At 38.6% G+C, this 15,545-nt stretch overlaps 2 protein-coding genes across 6 annotated transcripts in view; one reads left to right on the forward strand and one right to left on the reverse strand.

Annotated features, from left to right (window-relative positions):
- LOC134752655 (cilia- and flagella-associated protein 410) overlaps positions 1 to 15,405 on the reverse strand; it is a 41,386-nt gene extending 25,981 nt beyond the window's left edge. For 2 of the 5 annotated variants that reach the window (XM_063688326.1, XM_063688325.1), the window contains exon 1: positions 15,149 to 15,405. In XM_063688326.1, coding sequence (XP_063544396.1) covers positions 15,149 to 15,228 — 80 coding nt within the window. In that variant the 5' untranslated portion in view covers positions 15,229 to 15,405. The remainder of the gene's footprint in view (positions 1 to 15,148) is intronic. The other 3 variants (XM_063688328.1, XM_063688327.1, XM_063688329.1) reach the window with 2 other exon arrangements.
- The window catches only part of LOC134752769 (protein ERGIC-53), a 182,043-nt gene that overhangs the window by 112,506 nt on the left and 53,992 nt on the right, over positions 1 to 15,545 (forward strand). The window lies entirely within an intron of this gene.

Genomic DNA, 15,545 nt, shown 5'->3' on the forward strand with positions numbered 1-15,545 from the left:
TGTGAAAACTTCAACTGTCTAGCTATCACGGTTCATGAGATACAACTTGGTGACAGACAGACAGACGGACGGACAGACTGACAGACGGACAGCGGAGTCTTAGTAATAGGGTCTACCCTAATAGACAGTATCACACATGTAGTCATGTATTACAGTTTATTATTATCAAGTTTTCCAATATTCGGCACATGAAAAGAGTCGATAGGTAGTATCATGGAGTAACTTATACTAGAGCGGTACTGTCATAGTAAATTTTGTAACCCCAGTAAATTCACTGCCATCTGTCGACACACTTTACAACTAAAAATGCAGATTTATAAAAATACGATAAAATGTATTTAAATATAGATAAATGATTTTTTTTATTTGCATTAATTATTTTTATGATTTTGACCCATGTTCTTTCACTGATATGCGTTAAAATTGTTAAATAACAAACGAAACCGTCAACGCCATCTATACGACTGTAGGCCAAAACTAGTAGCGCCCTCTGAACGAGAATCAAATTTTCTTGATTTTCGAGGCACGTTTTTTCCTTAGACTGTATCCATCTATTACGGAGTTATATCTATCTTTGGTAGTATCAAAACAACGGAGCATGTAGTACGTCATAATGCGGTAAGTGAGACGGCGAAAATAAATAGGTCAGTGTAACAGTTACAGTTTACCGTGGACTACATCATTATGTTACATGTAAATTAGATACAGTAGCGGTTTTAGCCCCCTCGCTAAAAGCACCAGTCCCTGCATGAAACATTTTAGGGTCCCTAGTCCCTACCCAAACCTACCCTCTCATTGAGTTCAAGGCCCTCTCAAACCAAAATCCCCAATCAGCCATTAATTGGCTCTATTATTTTAGTAGACATTTAACTATCTAATCTATAATATACGGTAAGCTTGTTAACAGACGTCATTATGCGGTAGATGACACGGCGAAAATAAATGGGTCACGGTTTACGGTGGACTCCATGTTACATGTTAAACGTTTATTACACTCGTAACTATTACATATGTTATGTAAATCCTAAATGTAATTTGCATAATGAATAATGATAAGTATACAAGTCGATTTGGTAAGAAACTATTAAATATCCGCAAATTACAGGAGCCATTATCCACTCATCCATTCCGAATGCATACACATTGTTTATAGAACATTTGAAGAACTAAAAATCACCAGTTTAAACGCCGGCAACGCACTTGCAACCCCTCTGGTATTGCAGGTGTTCATGGGCGTCTTGTCTGCTCGTTTGCCTCCTATTGTGATCCTATATAAAATAAAAAAGAACCAGAATATAGTTTTTCTTAACTTCCCTTTTCAATCCATCCAGAACAGACCCTGGACAACAGACCAATGATGAGACAACTTCTAATCGGAGACCTTCCCGCTCCACTGAACATGAACTTAGGAACATCACATCAAATGACATCAATAATAGTAATGGTGACATCAGTCAACGTCGGTGACGGTTGAACTGATAGTGACATCATGGCTTCATGATTGTTGACTTCTCGTCTTATACTTAAGGCCGCCATTACACCGAGGCAGAGATGAGAGAAGATAAAAGACGAGCGGGAATCAATCAATAGCATTGATTGTAATCCTGCAGAGCGGGGATTTTTTATCTTTATTCAACCCGCCATCCCTATTCACCCCTGTCGATAGCCGATTAGACATTAGACCGTGCGCGGGCGCTGGCGCCGGCTGACTCACGTCGCGACAATAGACTCATGCGCAGCGGAATGCGCCTCCTGCTCCCGCGGTCTTCGCACTCACATCCGCTACTTTTGCGACTCATGACTCCCATCGGCCCCATCATCATATGATGGTGATGAGTGACGAGTTTCTGGCCTTATTGGTCTTGAATTAAAACTTAGTGTCCCAAAGCAGTACATACTATAGCAACAGATATTGACACCATAGAAATAAAGGATGTGTCACAATATATTTTGCCACTTAGCCGTCGCTATCTGCGAGTATTTAATTGATGCTAACTGTAAAACCTCTAGCAAACTGAAAAATGGAATTTTGGGAGTCTTCTTCTTTTACAGTCTTATACCTGATGGTATACATACATAACTTACCGGAGTAAATGAGTTTCAAGTACGAGTAAAAATATTCTAAATAACGTCGCAAATGCCAATTAAATGTTCAGTGTAGAACTAATAAAAACATGACATACGTCTGTTTTATTCAATATTTCCATCACGCAAAGCTAACATAACCGAATCGTGACCAGAATGGAATAAATACCAACTTCATTTATTGATACCATAAATTACCTAGCGATGGATATAGACTGGATATTTTATAGATTCAGCAGTAAATTCTACGTAATCTTATCAACTGTCGTAAAACTTGTAAACATTAAGAAATAGTACAAACGATCAGATTAGGCAAGTCTTTCAGGTCTTTGACCTTTCATCGATTAAGTAACATTTAAGATCAATCACAATCCTCATCAAAGCCATCAACTCATCAAATAATAGACATCTCTATCTCTATACTTACTTACAAATCAATCTTATGATCTAAGGACGATATGGCCGAAAGCCAAAATTGTTAGTCAGACTAGACAAGTAGACAGACTATACGAGATGTCCGCAGCGATTTTTACAGAACACGCAGTGCAAGTGTTATTTTAAACGTGAAAATTCTATGAAAATCGTTGCAGACTTTTACTTGTATTGGTCTAACTCTAATGAAAATCAAAGTATTTTTTACTTCCTTACAGGCCACAGCATAACATTGATGTAGTGAACTCCCATTATTACCGGGATAAAAAATACTTTTTATAGTTATCTTGGATGGCAGCATTATCGTCTGTCAAATCTAACAAACCGTTGATAATCGTGTGTCGCTATCACTCCTATCAGTCACTTTGACTTTTTGGTGTTTGTTAGAAAGATTCAAAATTTAACAGAGATTTGCTATGTTATGAATGAGAGGGTGAAGCTGAAGCCAGAGGAGCGTAATTTTGGTCGTATAAACGAAAGAGAGAGAGCCTAGCCAATATGGGTATCGTTTGCGCCGTAACGAACGAAACGGTAATCTCTCTCTATCACTCTTACATATTAGTGCGATAAAGAGACTAGCGTATCGTTCGCTCATCTTGGCTGGACACCCAGTGTCCGCTAAATATTTTCCGCCCTGCTGCCTTTGCTGTAGTTATTGACCCGAGGCCACCATAGATGAATTTGTGCAGTTTCTGTGTTCCGTGGACCGGGCCAGGACCTTTGTTCGGAAACCCATGAGCTCCCTGGTGTAGTGCAAAAACATACCTTTTCCTCATCTAAGTATGTGCTAATAAACCTAACTTCTTAACCACGACCTAGTGCTCTTAACCTGAACCGAACTGAACCGTGTCATGGGAACACATATTATACGAGTATGTCGTGAGAACGTTATCTATTATCTGTAAATTAGAGTCGACCAATTAGAAGAATTCTAATCAGATATTTGAGACTTTCGAATTAATGAATGAATGAATAATATTTATTTCAGGACAAGCCCCATATTGTGACATACAATTCAGACATCTCAGAGATTTCAGACATTTCAGAGATCTTTTTGTTGGCAGTGTGTTCCAAAATGACTCGTTATAAATTTTGAAGGTTCTATGTTATCTGCATCATCCTTTGTTTATCTACGTCGCGGATTGTATGTGCGTGAAGGCAATTTAGATATGTTGCAAACGTGTATCTTCTTTAGAAAGCTCTTCGCTTCTGCAGAAGACTTTAGTCTAAAAAAATAGAGTGTGAGTACTCGGGAATGAAAAATATGCAATGCAGGCGTCTCTAAACTTTTGGACCCGAGGACCAACGTCATGCTCTCTGGTAACCGCATATTGAGTTTGACCAAGCTCCCGATGTAGATTAATGCGTGCTATCAAAGTCACGGCTGAGAGATAACAATAGATTGGTGCACGCGGTGCACGTCAGATGGCGAGATACGACCTTGCGCTTATCAATGACGCGTGTTACGAGTACAAAGCAATGCCATTGCCAAACAGCCAAACAGGACTATATACGAAAAGGCTTATGAATGCAGGAATACCTAAACTTATGGACCCGAGGACCAGGAGGGGCTAACGCGAACCACGAAGTTTTCACTCTCGGTCGCACAAACTTCGTTCGCGGTTCGTACATTAAAGAATTGTAAAACGTCTTCCTTTCTATCGCTCTTGCATATTCGAGCGACAGAGAGGCGCTCGCAACTGTAGGGTTGCAAGAGACCATAGAATACGGTAATCAATTCCAAATAATGAGGAACGTAATATACTCGTACCTATGAACAATTAAACGTTTTATAAAGCTGTGTTACTGACAGTTTTGACGGCTGTTAATTTATGTTAATGGGACTCAATTATGTGCATGTAAACTTACTTGTTCCACGAGCCCATCCGCCTGGGATCACTATACCGTATTATCATTCCTCGCACGAGTCGCACGCGCCGCTATTATGTTATGTGCCATTACCGGCGCACGCACATGAGAGCTTCTATAAACATTGCAACAAATGGCATGCGATTTTAGTTAATTGATGCTGGCATGCTGGTTAAGAAGGGGCAATGGATTCAATCAATAACATAAATCAAATCAAATGCCACAATGTATTGCAAATCGCATGCGATTAATGGTGACGCTTGATAGGCCATCGCGCGCCATCGCGTGGAGAAATCGATCGCCGATTTTATGAACTTTGGTGTGTATTTTGAGGTATAGAATGCCCCCGGGCATTCAATCTGAATAGGGAGCGTGCATAAACTGTAGGGGGCAGCACCTGCTTTAACATGAAGTGGCAATGTCAAGTTTATGTTCCCCATTTAGGCCACAGATGGCAGATCCTCCAACGCGCGCACGGTCCCTATACACATTTGCGTGTAGGGTTACCATTTACCACTTAAGAGTCTAAGTCTTAGACCAAAAGATAAGTCAACGAAAAATATATTGATTCCCCCGTAGTCCGTACCTATTCATAAAACTTAGCTTAGCAACCTCTTAGAAACGTATGTTGTAATAGTATTGTATGTATAAGAATAAATAAATGTAATTAAATGTTAAATTATGTCTTTTTCTAGCAAACAGAAATGTCAAAATGACGAATAGGGACAAACGATTATCATAATTATCAATGATTTGTTACATTTGACAAACGTTTTTCAATAATTATTTTTTTGTTTAAACGTTTTTTAAATGATTTTTCACCATTTTCACAGATAAATAAATTTAATGTACCTATTGTACCTAAGCTTCAACAACCGGACGATTTAGATTATTTAAAAAATTGCGCTATTAGAAATCAAAAAGACTTGAAATTTGTACCAGATTGTATCAGATGTGGTAACACTGGTAACCCTGCGGGCTGCGTGCGTGTAGGCAAAGTATACAAATACAATACAATCGCACGCGCACGCGCTCGTGCGTCTCCGCCGTGCGTACACGCAGATAAGATCACGGTGCGATTATCAATGCAGTGGCTGTTGTTTTTATGTTGTTTGTTGTTTCGATCAAGTAATATGACGTATCTTCACGCTTATTACAAGATTTACAAGTAGTGGAATTGAGATAGCCTCGTAATGCCTAACGCTATATAGTATATATATATATATATATATATATACACATACTATATATATATATATATATATATATATATATATATATATATATATATATATATATATATACTATATAGGGTGGAAATGGAAATAGATTTTGGGTCAGTGAGGGCAGCTACCAGATCCCGTGTTGCTAGGCGAAAATGGTCTTAGGAGACCATAGGAGACCTTCCTTCGATTTCAAATTAATTATTTATTTATCGTATGGCACATCTTTACATGTCTCTGCATAATAAAATTAAAATTTAAAACTAGAATCCTTAAAATAATCCACGGCTTTCCCAGTCAAGGTCTTGAGCTCTTCCAAGTTGCCACCGAATTAGGTGTTAGGGCATTCTAGCACCATGTGACGGATAGTTTGTTCCGGTTCTCCACATCCGCATGCCGCCGATTCACAGTATCCCCATTTATTCCTGTGGTATGCGGAGTTACCCACGTCAGTTCGGAAGCGGTTCAACAGACACCAGACACGTCGTTGGGTAGTGAAACCTGGAGGTCTAGTACGGGGGCTTAGTTCGAAGAAGTCGGTTGGCGCCTTATTTGATTGCCACTCGTTGAGCCAGGCATTCTCTACCTTCCACAGGGGGTCCATGTCGTTTAACCTATTAGCTAGTGGTGGATTACGGGACTTAAGCCTGCGATCAGTCTTGGCGAGCACATCGTCGTGGATGAGTAAAGTTGATGGGTCTCTACGTATAGCTTATCGAGCTCGCGGTAAAGGCACTGCTCCCGGCGTAGGTGAGGTGGAGCGATGTTACTGAGGGCAGGTAGCCAGTAGGTAGGTGTAGGGCGTATACAGCCTGTGATGAGGCGCATGGTTTGGTTCAGTTGCGTGTCAACAGCTGAAACGTGGGTGCTGTTAATCCACACAGGTGAGCAATACTCTGCAGAAGAGTAGACCAGCGCGTGAGCAGTTGTTCGGAGGCACGCAGCATTGGCTCCCCAGGTTGTTCCGGTCAGCTTCTGGACTATATTATTACGGGTCCTCAGATTTTGGAAAAAAACATACAGGATGCGAGAAAATTGTAATTTTTGACAAACTTTTTTTTTGATGCCAATCGATCCCATTCCTGTCCAGGATCAAAAGCTTGTATGGGTCCAAAAAGAAATCTCCGGCTAGAAAAGCCATAAATCGAGAAAAACTTTCCCCATACAATTTGTATGAAAATGAAAAAAGTTTTTTTTGCATGTATTTTTTTATGTCAATCGATTCCATTTCTATCTAGTATCAATAGTTTCCTTGGGGTCAACTTTCGGTAATGTACAAAAAAGCCAGAAATTAAAGAAAACTGTGTTCTTGCAAATAAAAATTTATGATGATGATGATGATGAAGGAAGGTCTCCTAAGACCATTTTCGCCTAGCAACACGGGATCTGGTAGCTGCCCTCACTGACCCAAAATCTATTTCCACCCTGTATACCAAATATAATGATTGTCGATTGATAGGGAAATTGGAACCTAATAGCACAGTATTACAATTATTCTATAGTTTCGTTGGCTATATCATTAATAAAATTTAACTTAATTCGTTTAGACAATTAACGCATAGTGGTAAACTGTGGAGAAGGATTTAAAAGCTCAGAAACTTACACCAATAACAACCCAGGATAGAATATGAATATGGCGATGATGTACAAAGAGAGGCCCGACCTCAGATAAACTGGGATAAGGGCAGGAAGAAGAATAAGAAAAAAATAACACACTAAAAGCTATGAAATATTATTTGATTAAAAAAAATTCAATTCTAATGAAACAGTGTTCATAAGGACTTGTCGTGAGCCAACTAAAAGGTTTTTAACGAGCTAAAATTCGTAGGTTGAAACTCGTATTAGGTACAATACTTATTTCACAGTACTTATTAATATTAAGTCTGTCAATGGCCAGTCCAATGTGCTACCTGTACCCCATTATACATGTGTCTATACAAAGGAATAAATAACAAACCAGAAAATTCCTTATACAATTCTGTACATACATTTACAACGATTTACAAGCGCCCACCGCCGCCCACGGCACCGCAAAAGGAACCAGCCGAGCAACGAACCGGCTAGCGACTGACTCAGCACCAGCACGAACCGACAAACAATATGCTTTCTTTGTTTGCAAATGTGACGCCTTTTTTGGCAAAGAGATGGCGAAATTGAAGAGTATACTGAAATGGTTGTTTCGATACATCACTTATAACAGTTATAACATCATGTCACATAATTTGTGCAATAAAGGAAAAATGGAATGAGTGCCTCGGACGAGGCTAGAACTCGCGACGTTGGAATCCGAGAAGAGAATCCGCAAAGCTTAGAGGCAGGTTAATTGCTTACCATCAGGTGATTTGTATGCTTGCTTGGAGCTTGCACCGACGTGGTGTAAAAATAATGATTACTACCTATAGATTGCCTTAAACCCGCCCACTACAGCTAGACAGCTACTACGAGTAGGTACTTAACAAAATAATTATTCGATGTAATGACGACTGTTAAATCTACCTACAACAAGTAGAGGACCTTCAATCTTGTGTGGAATATCAGCCTTGAAGCCATAGGTAGGAGCTATGACGAAAGTGGAGGACCCGCGCGAAATCGCCTTTTTCATACAAACTTAGTCCTCATTTCCTCTGTGGATATTAATATTATTGAAAATATTTTGACACAATTTGTTGTATATCAAGCACAGCTATGCCCTTGCCCTTACGTATATTTTTTTAGAATTTTTAGTCATTATAAAAGTTAGCATTTAAAAATGTATATGAAATCTTATTTTCGCTCCTAATTTTTACATTAAACAAAAAATCGAAAAAAGTCAAACGTAGGGGCATAGCTATGGTTAATATACATCAAATTATGTAAAAAATAAATCCATAATGTCAATATTCAGAGAGGAAAATGGGGACTACGTTTGTATGGAGAAGCGGCCGCCCCGTTTCCTCTTAAGTCTTACTTGGCCGTGATTTTATCAGCCGCCTACATTGCTGACGTACTTCCCAGACACAGTTTTAATTTAATTGAGCATTCATGAATTTTATTGCAACCACACAAGCCCTACAAAATGGTCAGGTCAGGAGTACTGCTGTCAGTAGGTAGTACCTACACTGGCTGTAAGTTGTAATAATAAGAAAAAAAAACGGCCAAGTGCGAGTCGGACTCGCGAAAGAAGGGTTCCGTACCATTACGCAAAAAATCACGTTTGTTGTATGGGAGTAGGTATCCCACTTAAATATTTATTTTATTCTGTTTTTAGTATTTGTTGTTATAGCGGCAACAGAAATACACCATCTGTGAAAATTTCAACTGTCTAGTCTCTGTCTATCACGGTTCATGAGATACAGCCTGGTGACAGTACTGCATACTTAATAAACACATAAAGTAATAAAAGACAAGGCTAACAAGAAAACAAGATTCAATACTTGTAAAGTCAATTCAAAACAAATTCTAGTCAGGCAGCCGGCGACGTGCGTACTGCGTAGGCTACTATTACTACTAACATAACATTAACAACACTTAACTGGCCTTCGGAGGACCTTATGTCTTGGCTTGTATAGGTTCAAATTGTCAGTCAACTGTATTGACGATGAGACAGTCGCCATCAGATATATCGGAGCGGTCAATGTGCTCACAAATATCTGAACACGCCTCTATTGTCACGGCGTTAGAGTGCCTCGGCCGCTCCGATATATCTGGCGACTGAACAATAATTAAACTCCATAAGTTTCGTAACGAACTATGATGTTATCGCAGAGGGAATCAAGCAATTATGAATTCTATGCAAACGGAATATAGTATGTGTTGAAAACTGGTGTTTTAATTGTTTAGAAAAGTTATGTGGTCCTCGGTTTGTGTTTAATGTCTATTAATTAGCGGGTGAGGTTAATAACAAAGTTACGTGAAGGAAAGTTAAAGTGTTGTTTAGTTTTATTATTACTGTAACCAAAACTAAGTGGTCTCTAAATTTTATTCACAAACAACTTTTTTTTATTAGGGTTCCATACCCAAAGGGTAAAACGGGCCCCTATTAGTAAGACTCCGCTGTGACTGTATTTCACAGATGATGTGTATTTCTGTCGTTTTTTGCGTAAACTGAACCCTTCGTGCGCGAGTCCGACTCGCACTTGGCCGGTTTTTTTACTTTTTTTTAATTTTTAACTTATTTGGGTCTTTTTCCACTTATCAATGCAAAATAGGTACAAAATTGGAATACTTTTATTTCAATCACAATTGTTTGTTTAGGTTAATCCTTGCTGTGCATCGGGCTTGCACCGCTGCAGTGGGATTGCAACATACCTGGCGATGTATGCTCGCCTTGTTAGGAGCGGGATGCGAAGTCACGAGATTCACGAGTCTGAGTCACGGCTGTGACTGTATCACAGTATTCTGTAGGGACACAAACTATGTTGGGACCAGATTGGACTATTTTCATTTCAGTTTAGTTTGATTAGGTTAAATCTTGTTACGCACCGGTTTTGCACCGCTGCCGTGTTTACCTTGTTCCTACAAGTTGTTAAGTGCTCACATAAGTGAGTCACGGTTGCGATTGCGACAGTTAAATTAGGCTATATAGGGACTCGGTATTCCGCGGGGACACAATGTGGATGGGATAAGATCTGACTACCAACAAAGCTTAGAAATAAAGGAAAGTGGAAAAACCGGCCAAGTGCGAGTCAGACTCGCGCACCGAGGGTTCCGTACTTTTTTAGTATTTGTTGTTATAGCGGCAACAAAAATACATCATTTGAAAATTTCAACTGTCTAACTATCACGGTTCATGAGATACAGCCTGTTGACAGACAGACGGACAGACGGGCAGACGGACAGCGGAGTCTTAGTAATGGGGTCCCGTTTTTACCCTTTGGGTACGGAACCCTAAAAATTGCTGCCTCGTCCGAGAATAGGCCATTTCGAAAATAAGATTTGAATGATTCACGGTTAGTTTCACTAGACTTATATTGACCGGGATATAGACCGTGATCACCTTTTGAATTGTTTATGAGCTCGCGATATTTCGACGCAGTTACATGCATCTTGTTCACGGGTGACTTAAGATATCGGTAGCTCATAAACAATTCAAAAGGTAATCACGGTCTATATCCCGGTCAATATAAGCCTTTCGGAAATGTTCGTGATATGTAAGGGCCAGGCATCGTAAACTGCGAGCGTACTCTGTAGGTATTACATCTGCACAATGAGGATATAATAAGATAGAGCGGTACTGTCATAGTAAATTTTGTAACCACTTTAAATTCACTGCCATCTATCGACATACTTTTAAACTAAAAATGAAGATTTACAAAAATACGTTAAAATGTATTTAAATATGGAGAAATGTTTTTTTTATTTGCATTAATTATTTTTATATGATTTTGACCCATGTTCTTTCACTGGTATGCGTTAAAATTATAAATAACAAACGAAACAGTCAACGCCCTCTTTACGAGAGTAGGCCAAAACTAGTGGCGCCATCTCAAATTTTCTTGATTTTCGAGGCACGTTTTTTCCTTAGACTGTATCCATCTATTACGGAGTTATATCTATCTTTGATCTGCATAAGGAATGCAGTATACCTATAATGAAACCTACGAATACCCACGTACATACCTACAGGTTGTAAGTTGTGGTGTGGCTACAGTACTGTAGGATAATTTTAGTAAACTGTTATTTTAGTATCTGAGATAAAATAAACCCCTCCCCCCCTTCCCTTAAAGGGATAAGTTCGCCTTTGTACTGCCTATTTCTGTGCCATATTTGTGTTCTGTGCAGGAACCGGCCCGCTATCCCTTATCGGGGTTTTATAAGGGTATTGCATAAGGCTTAACTCACCATACCCTTTGCCAGACGAAACCCTTTGTTTTGCTTTTAAAAACCCTTATATAAAGCTACCACATTTGAGTAATCGGTAGCCCAAATACCCTTACAAAACCCTTATCATCCGCTCACCAACACCTTGCATATTGCTTATAAGGGTTAGCTTTATAAAGGGCTTCCCTTTTAGCATATAAGCGTGCTAATTTAAGTCGTCTACCTAGTTCATAAAGCACACATTACTTCGAATCCGAGCGATCGTCGGCGGCGACGGCGGCGTTCTTTGACTAGGCACGTATTTTCTTTCCTTTTCATACACTACCGTAGATATATACTAATCCTGTCTCTTTCACGCAAAGGGAAACCTTTATAAAAAGCGCTTAAAGGGTAACCCCTATTAAGGGCTAGCCTTATTTTTGGTTAGCTTTTCGGTAAGGGTTAGTCAAAGGTAGGGGTATGAATGGGCTTGCAGTTCAAAAGGGAAAGTCTTTCAATGTGTTAGCCGTGTTTAAGTGTCGCCCATTGAAAGGGTTTTATCGCGGAAAGGGTTGTCCGGTCCCTGGTTCTGTGTTTTGTACAATAAAGAGTTTATACATACATATATACATAAAAAAACAGGAATGACACTAAACATGAATCAATAAATGAAAACATAAAATGGCTAAAATTTTAAGATGTGGAGGCTATTTATGACTCAAGTTTTGAGCGCATGTTATGAGAATGTAAATGGTGATGTAACCATTATGTAAGCACGGTCCACTACATCTTAAGGGGATCCCATGCCCCAATGACCTTCGATTTGAATCCCTTAGTTTTCTAATGTTTTTTGTAGCTTATAATATTAACAGCAACGGATTTTAGCAATATAGTATCCCATATTTACTTCAAAGTTCATTGTTTTAGAAATATTTGGCATCAAAGTTGAACAATTTTAGGCCAAAAAACTGGTTTTCTGGCCATAACTTTTGTGTTAATTAGTTTAAAATTAAAACCTTAGACCAATTTTTAGAGACGTCTAAGACAAACCCAAATATGTAGATTTCGTATAAGTAAGATCTTTCACAGCAATCGAGATACGAAAAAAGTTTTTTTAGACAATGTTTAAAACAATCATAAATAAATAAGTATTCATTTTTTTCACAATCCGGTAGACAAAAATGGAGATAAAAGATTGAAGAACTTATAGCCGCTTGTCTTATAATTCTATATGTAGTGCAAAAGTAGGAGATACGATTCAAAACTTGTCAAAAATCGATGAAAACCTCAGGTAGCCCCTTAAAGCAAACTAATAAATTTACACTTAGGCAAAACTTCGAGACCATAATGCGAATTTTACTACCTTGTTTGTTATGGATAGTTTAATAGTATATTCAAACATTATTCTTAAGGCATATTTTACCACTACTCACACCACATCAGTCACCAGCAATAATATCTTACACAATTCCCCCAAAAACATTCTGGCACAACTTTATTTGGAGCCATAAGAGTGCACTAACCATTTTGCCATCGGATGAGGCAGTTAATTTATGTGCAGCTTATGGTCTATACTCTGATCAGAAAGTGAAAGTGTTACACAATATTTGAGATCCTCACATTATTCATCTGTGCATTATTCCACTAAAAGACTGATTTCACAATCAACTACATTATCTATTGGAGAACAATATGCTGAACTAATATGTTTTATTTTGAGATAAACACATTATTGATATGCCAAACATAATATGCCTTATTTTGAAGTGCCTTAAAAGTCATTTTCAAATGATCCTTAATTATTTTCCAGTGTTCTTATGAATGCTGGCAACCACGGACCGGCCCGCTATCCCTTATCGGGGTTTTATAAGGGTATTGCATAAGGCTTAACTCACCATACCCTTTTCCAGACGAAACCCTTTGTTTTGCTTTTAAAAACCCTTATATAAAGCTACCACATTTGAGTAATCGGTAGCCCAAATACCCTTACAAAACCCTTATCATCCGCTCACCAACACCTTGCATATTGCTTATAAGGGTTAGCCTTATAAAGGGCTTCCCTTTTAGCATATAAGCGTGCTAATTTAAGTCGTCTACCTTGTTCATAAAGCACACATTACATAGAATCCGAGCGATCGTCGGCGGCGACGGCGGCGTTCTTTGACTAGGCACGTATTTTCTTTCCTTTTCATACACTACCGTAGATATATACTAATCCTGTCTCTTTCCCGCAAAGGGAAACCTTTATAAAAAGCGCTTAAAGATAAGGGTAACCCTTATTAAGGGCTAGCCTTATTTTTGGTTAGCTTTTCGGTAAGGGTTAGTCAAAGGTAAAGGTATGAATGGGCTTGCAGTTCAAAAGGGAAAGTCTTTCAATGTGTTAGCCGTGTTTAAGTGTTGCCCATTGAAAGGGTTTTATCGCGGAAAGGGTTGTCCGGTCCCTGCTGGCAACAAAGCAATTTTAAATTTTATGTCATTCAGATAAATCTCAAATTAATAATTGCAAGTGCCTTTATGAAGTGTTTTTGTTTGTTACAATTTTAAGTGCACTAATTAGTTATTGTGTGTAATTAAGTAGAATGAAAGCTTTTGATTCTGTCTGAGATCATTTCATTGTGATGGTATTCATTTAACTTATTTACTTATTTAACTCTCTGTCCGTAAGGTGCATTGGGGTAATTTCTAATATGTGGATAATTTTGAAAATTGCAAATATGTACTAAACTACCAGCAGTTTCTACTCTGGCAACAGTAAAGTAATTGGTAAGTGTTGCAGTAGTATGGTGTTGCCAAAGTATAAAGTATTTTTAGGTTTAGTAGATAGTGCGGCTGTGGTGCGGAAGCCCAAACCATCCAGCACATAATCCAAGGCTGCCTTATATCGCGTTACGTCGCTAACCTCCCGAAGACCTGAACACCCTGAGCTACAAAGCCATAAAGTGGCTGAATGGTCTTAGTGTAGACATTTAATTTCTTATATTTGTTTCTATTCTTACAATATATTATTTTTGCCATACAATTAAATAAATAAATAAGTAGATAGTGATTTTCAAAGTCACCCTCTGTAACTTCTGCATTTTGTTAATAATTCTGTTTCGTTGCTGCATCATACAAAGAATAAGATCATAGGTCAACTCACTTTAAATTATGGCCCATTGTAAAATAATAAAAGGACAACCCTTTGGGTAAATAAAATATTAAATTAGGCAGTCGAAAGTTGAAATGAATTTCTAGCCCTAATGTAATAAATTGGTAACTATTAATGTTCCTATAAGCTTGTATAGACAAACTTCAAATTTTAATTTGTGTCAACATACATTTTTAATTTATTTTTAAGCTGTAGAATATATTTCTCTACTTTTATATTCATAGTGAAGCTGATTTAATTTGATAAGTCTTCCAATAAACAGAGACCAAAATAGTTCTTAGTCAACAAATGGAAACGTCTCAAGAGAATCACCTTACTACCTCATTCTATTTAGATTCCAATTAGAATCTACCAATTTATTCAAGCCTCAGTTTAGGACAAGTTTAAGTAGATTTCACCTTAGCATACATACACATTCTACTTTTACTGAGTTTCTATCAGCTGTAACGCTGCAACAAAACAGCTGGTTAGTACAGTTTGTAGAAATCGCGCAAAACCCAGGTTCAAGAATAAAGCTCTCACGACAACCGCGCTACAATGCAAATGCTCGGCGACCGGAACGCCAATTATACACGCCGTGCCCTTAATAATACCCTAATATAATAACACTCACCAGCAGTTCAACTTCTTTATAGACGATAAATCCGACTGTTTGGAACGCGCTATCACCATCTCCTCAGTCAAACGAGCCATGGTCACTCACTGCACTTCACTGGTTCAGAGTATAACAACAAACTTTATACAAAACACAAGGCTTTGTTTAGATCGGCGCGAGGTGCGGCATGGCGCTCCGGATCACGGCAACTTCGAAGCGAGCGCGAATAAAAACTGAAAACAATGCACGGTCGTGACGGTCGACGACCATCCGTCACCATCCGAACCGTCACTCGCTGAGGGGTATTTTAAACCTTTCTACGGAGATAAAACGATGACAAGACTTTCGCCGGAGAGCCGGAGCAAAGTTAAGCACTTTATAAAAACGCTTCAAAACTGTCATTTTTGCGTTTTGT

This window comes from Cydia strobilella, chromosome 25 (assembly GCF_947568885.1).
Source record: "Cydia strobilella chromosome 25, ilCydStro3.1, whole genome shotgun sequence".
Lineage (NCBI taxonomy): Eukaryota > Metazoa > Arthropoda > Insecta > Lepidoptera > Tortricidae > Cydia > Cydia strobilella.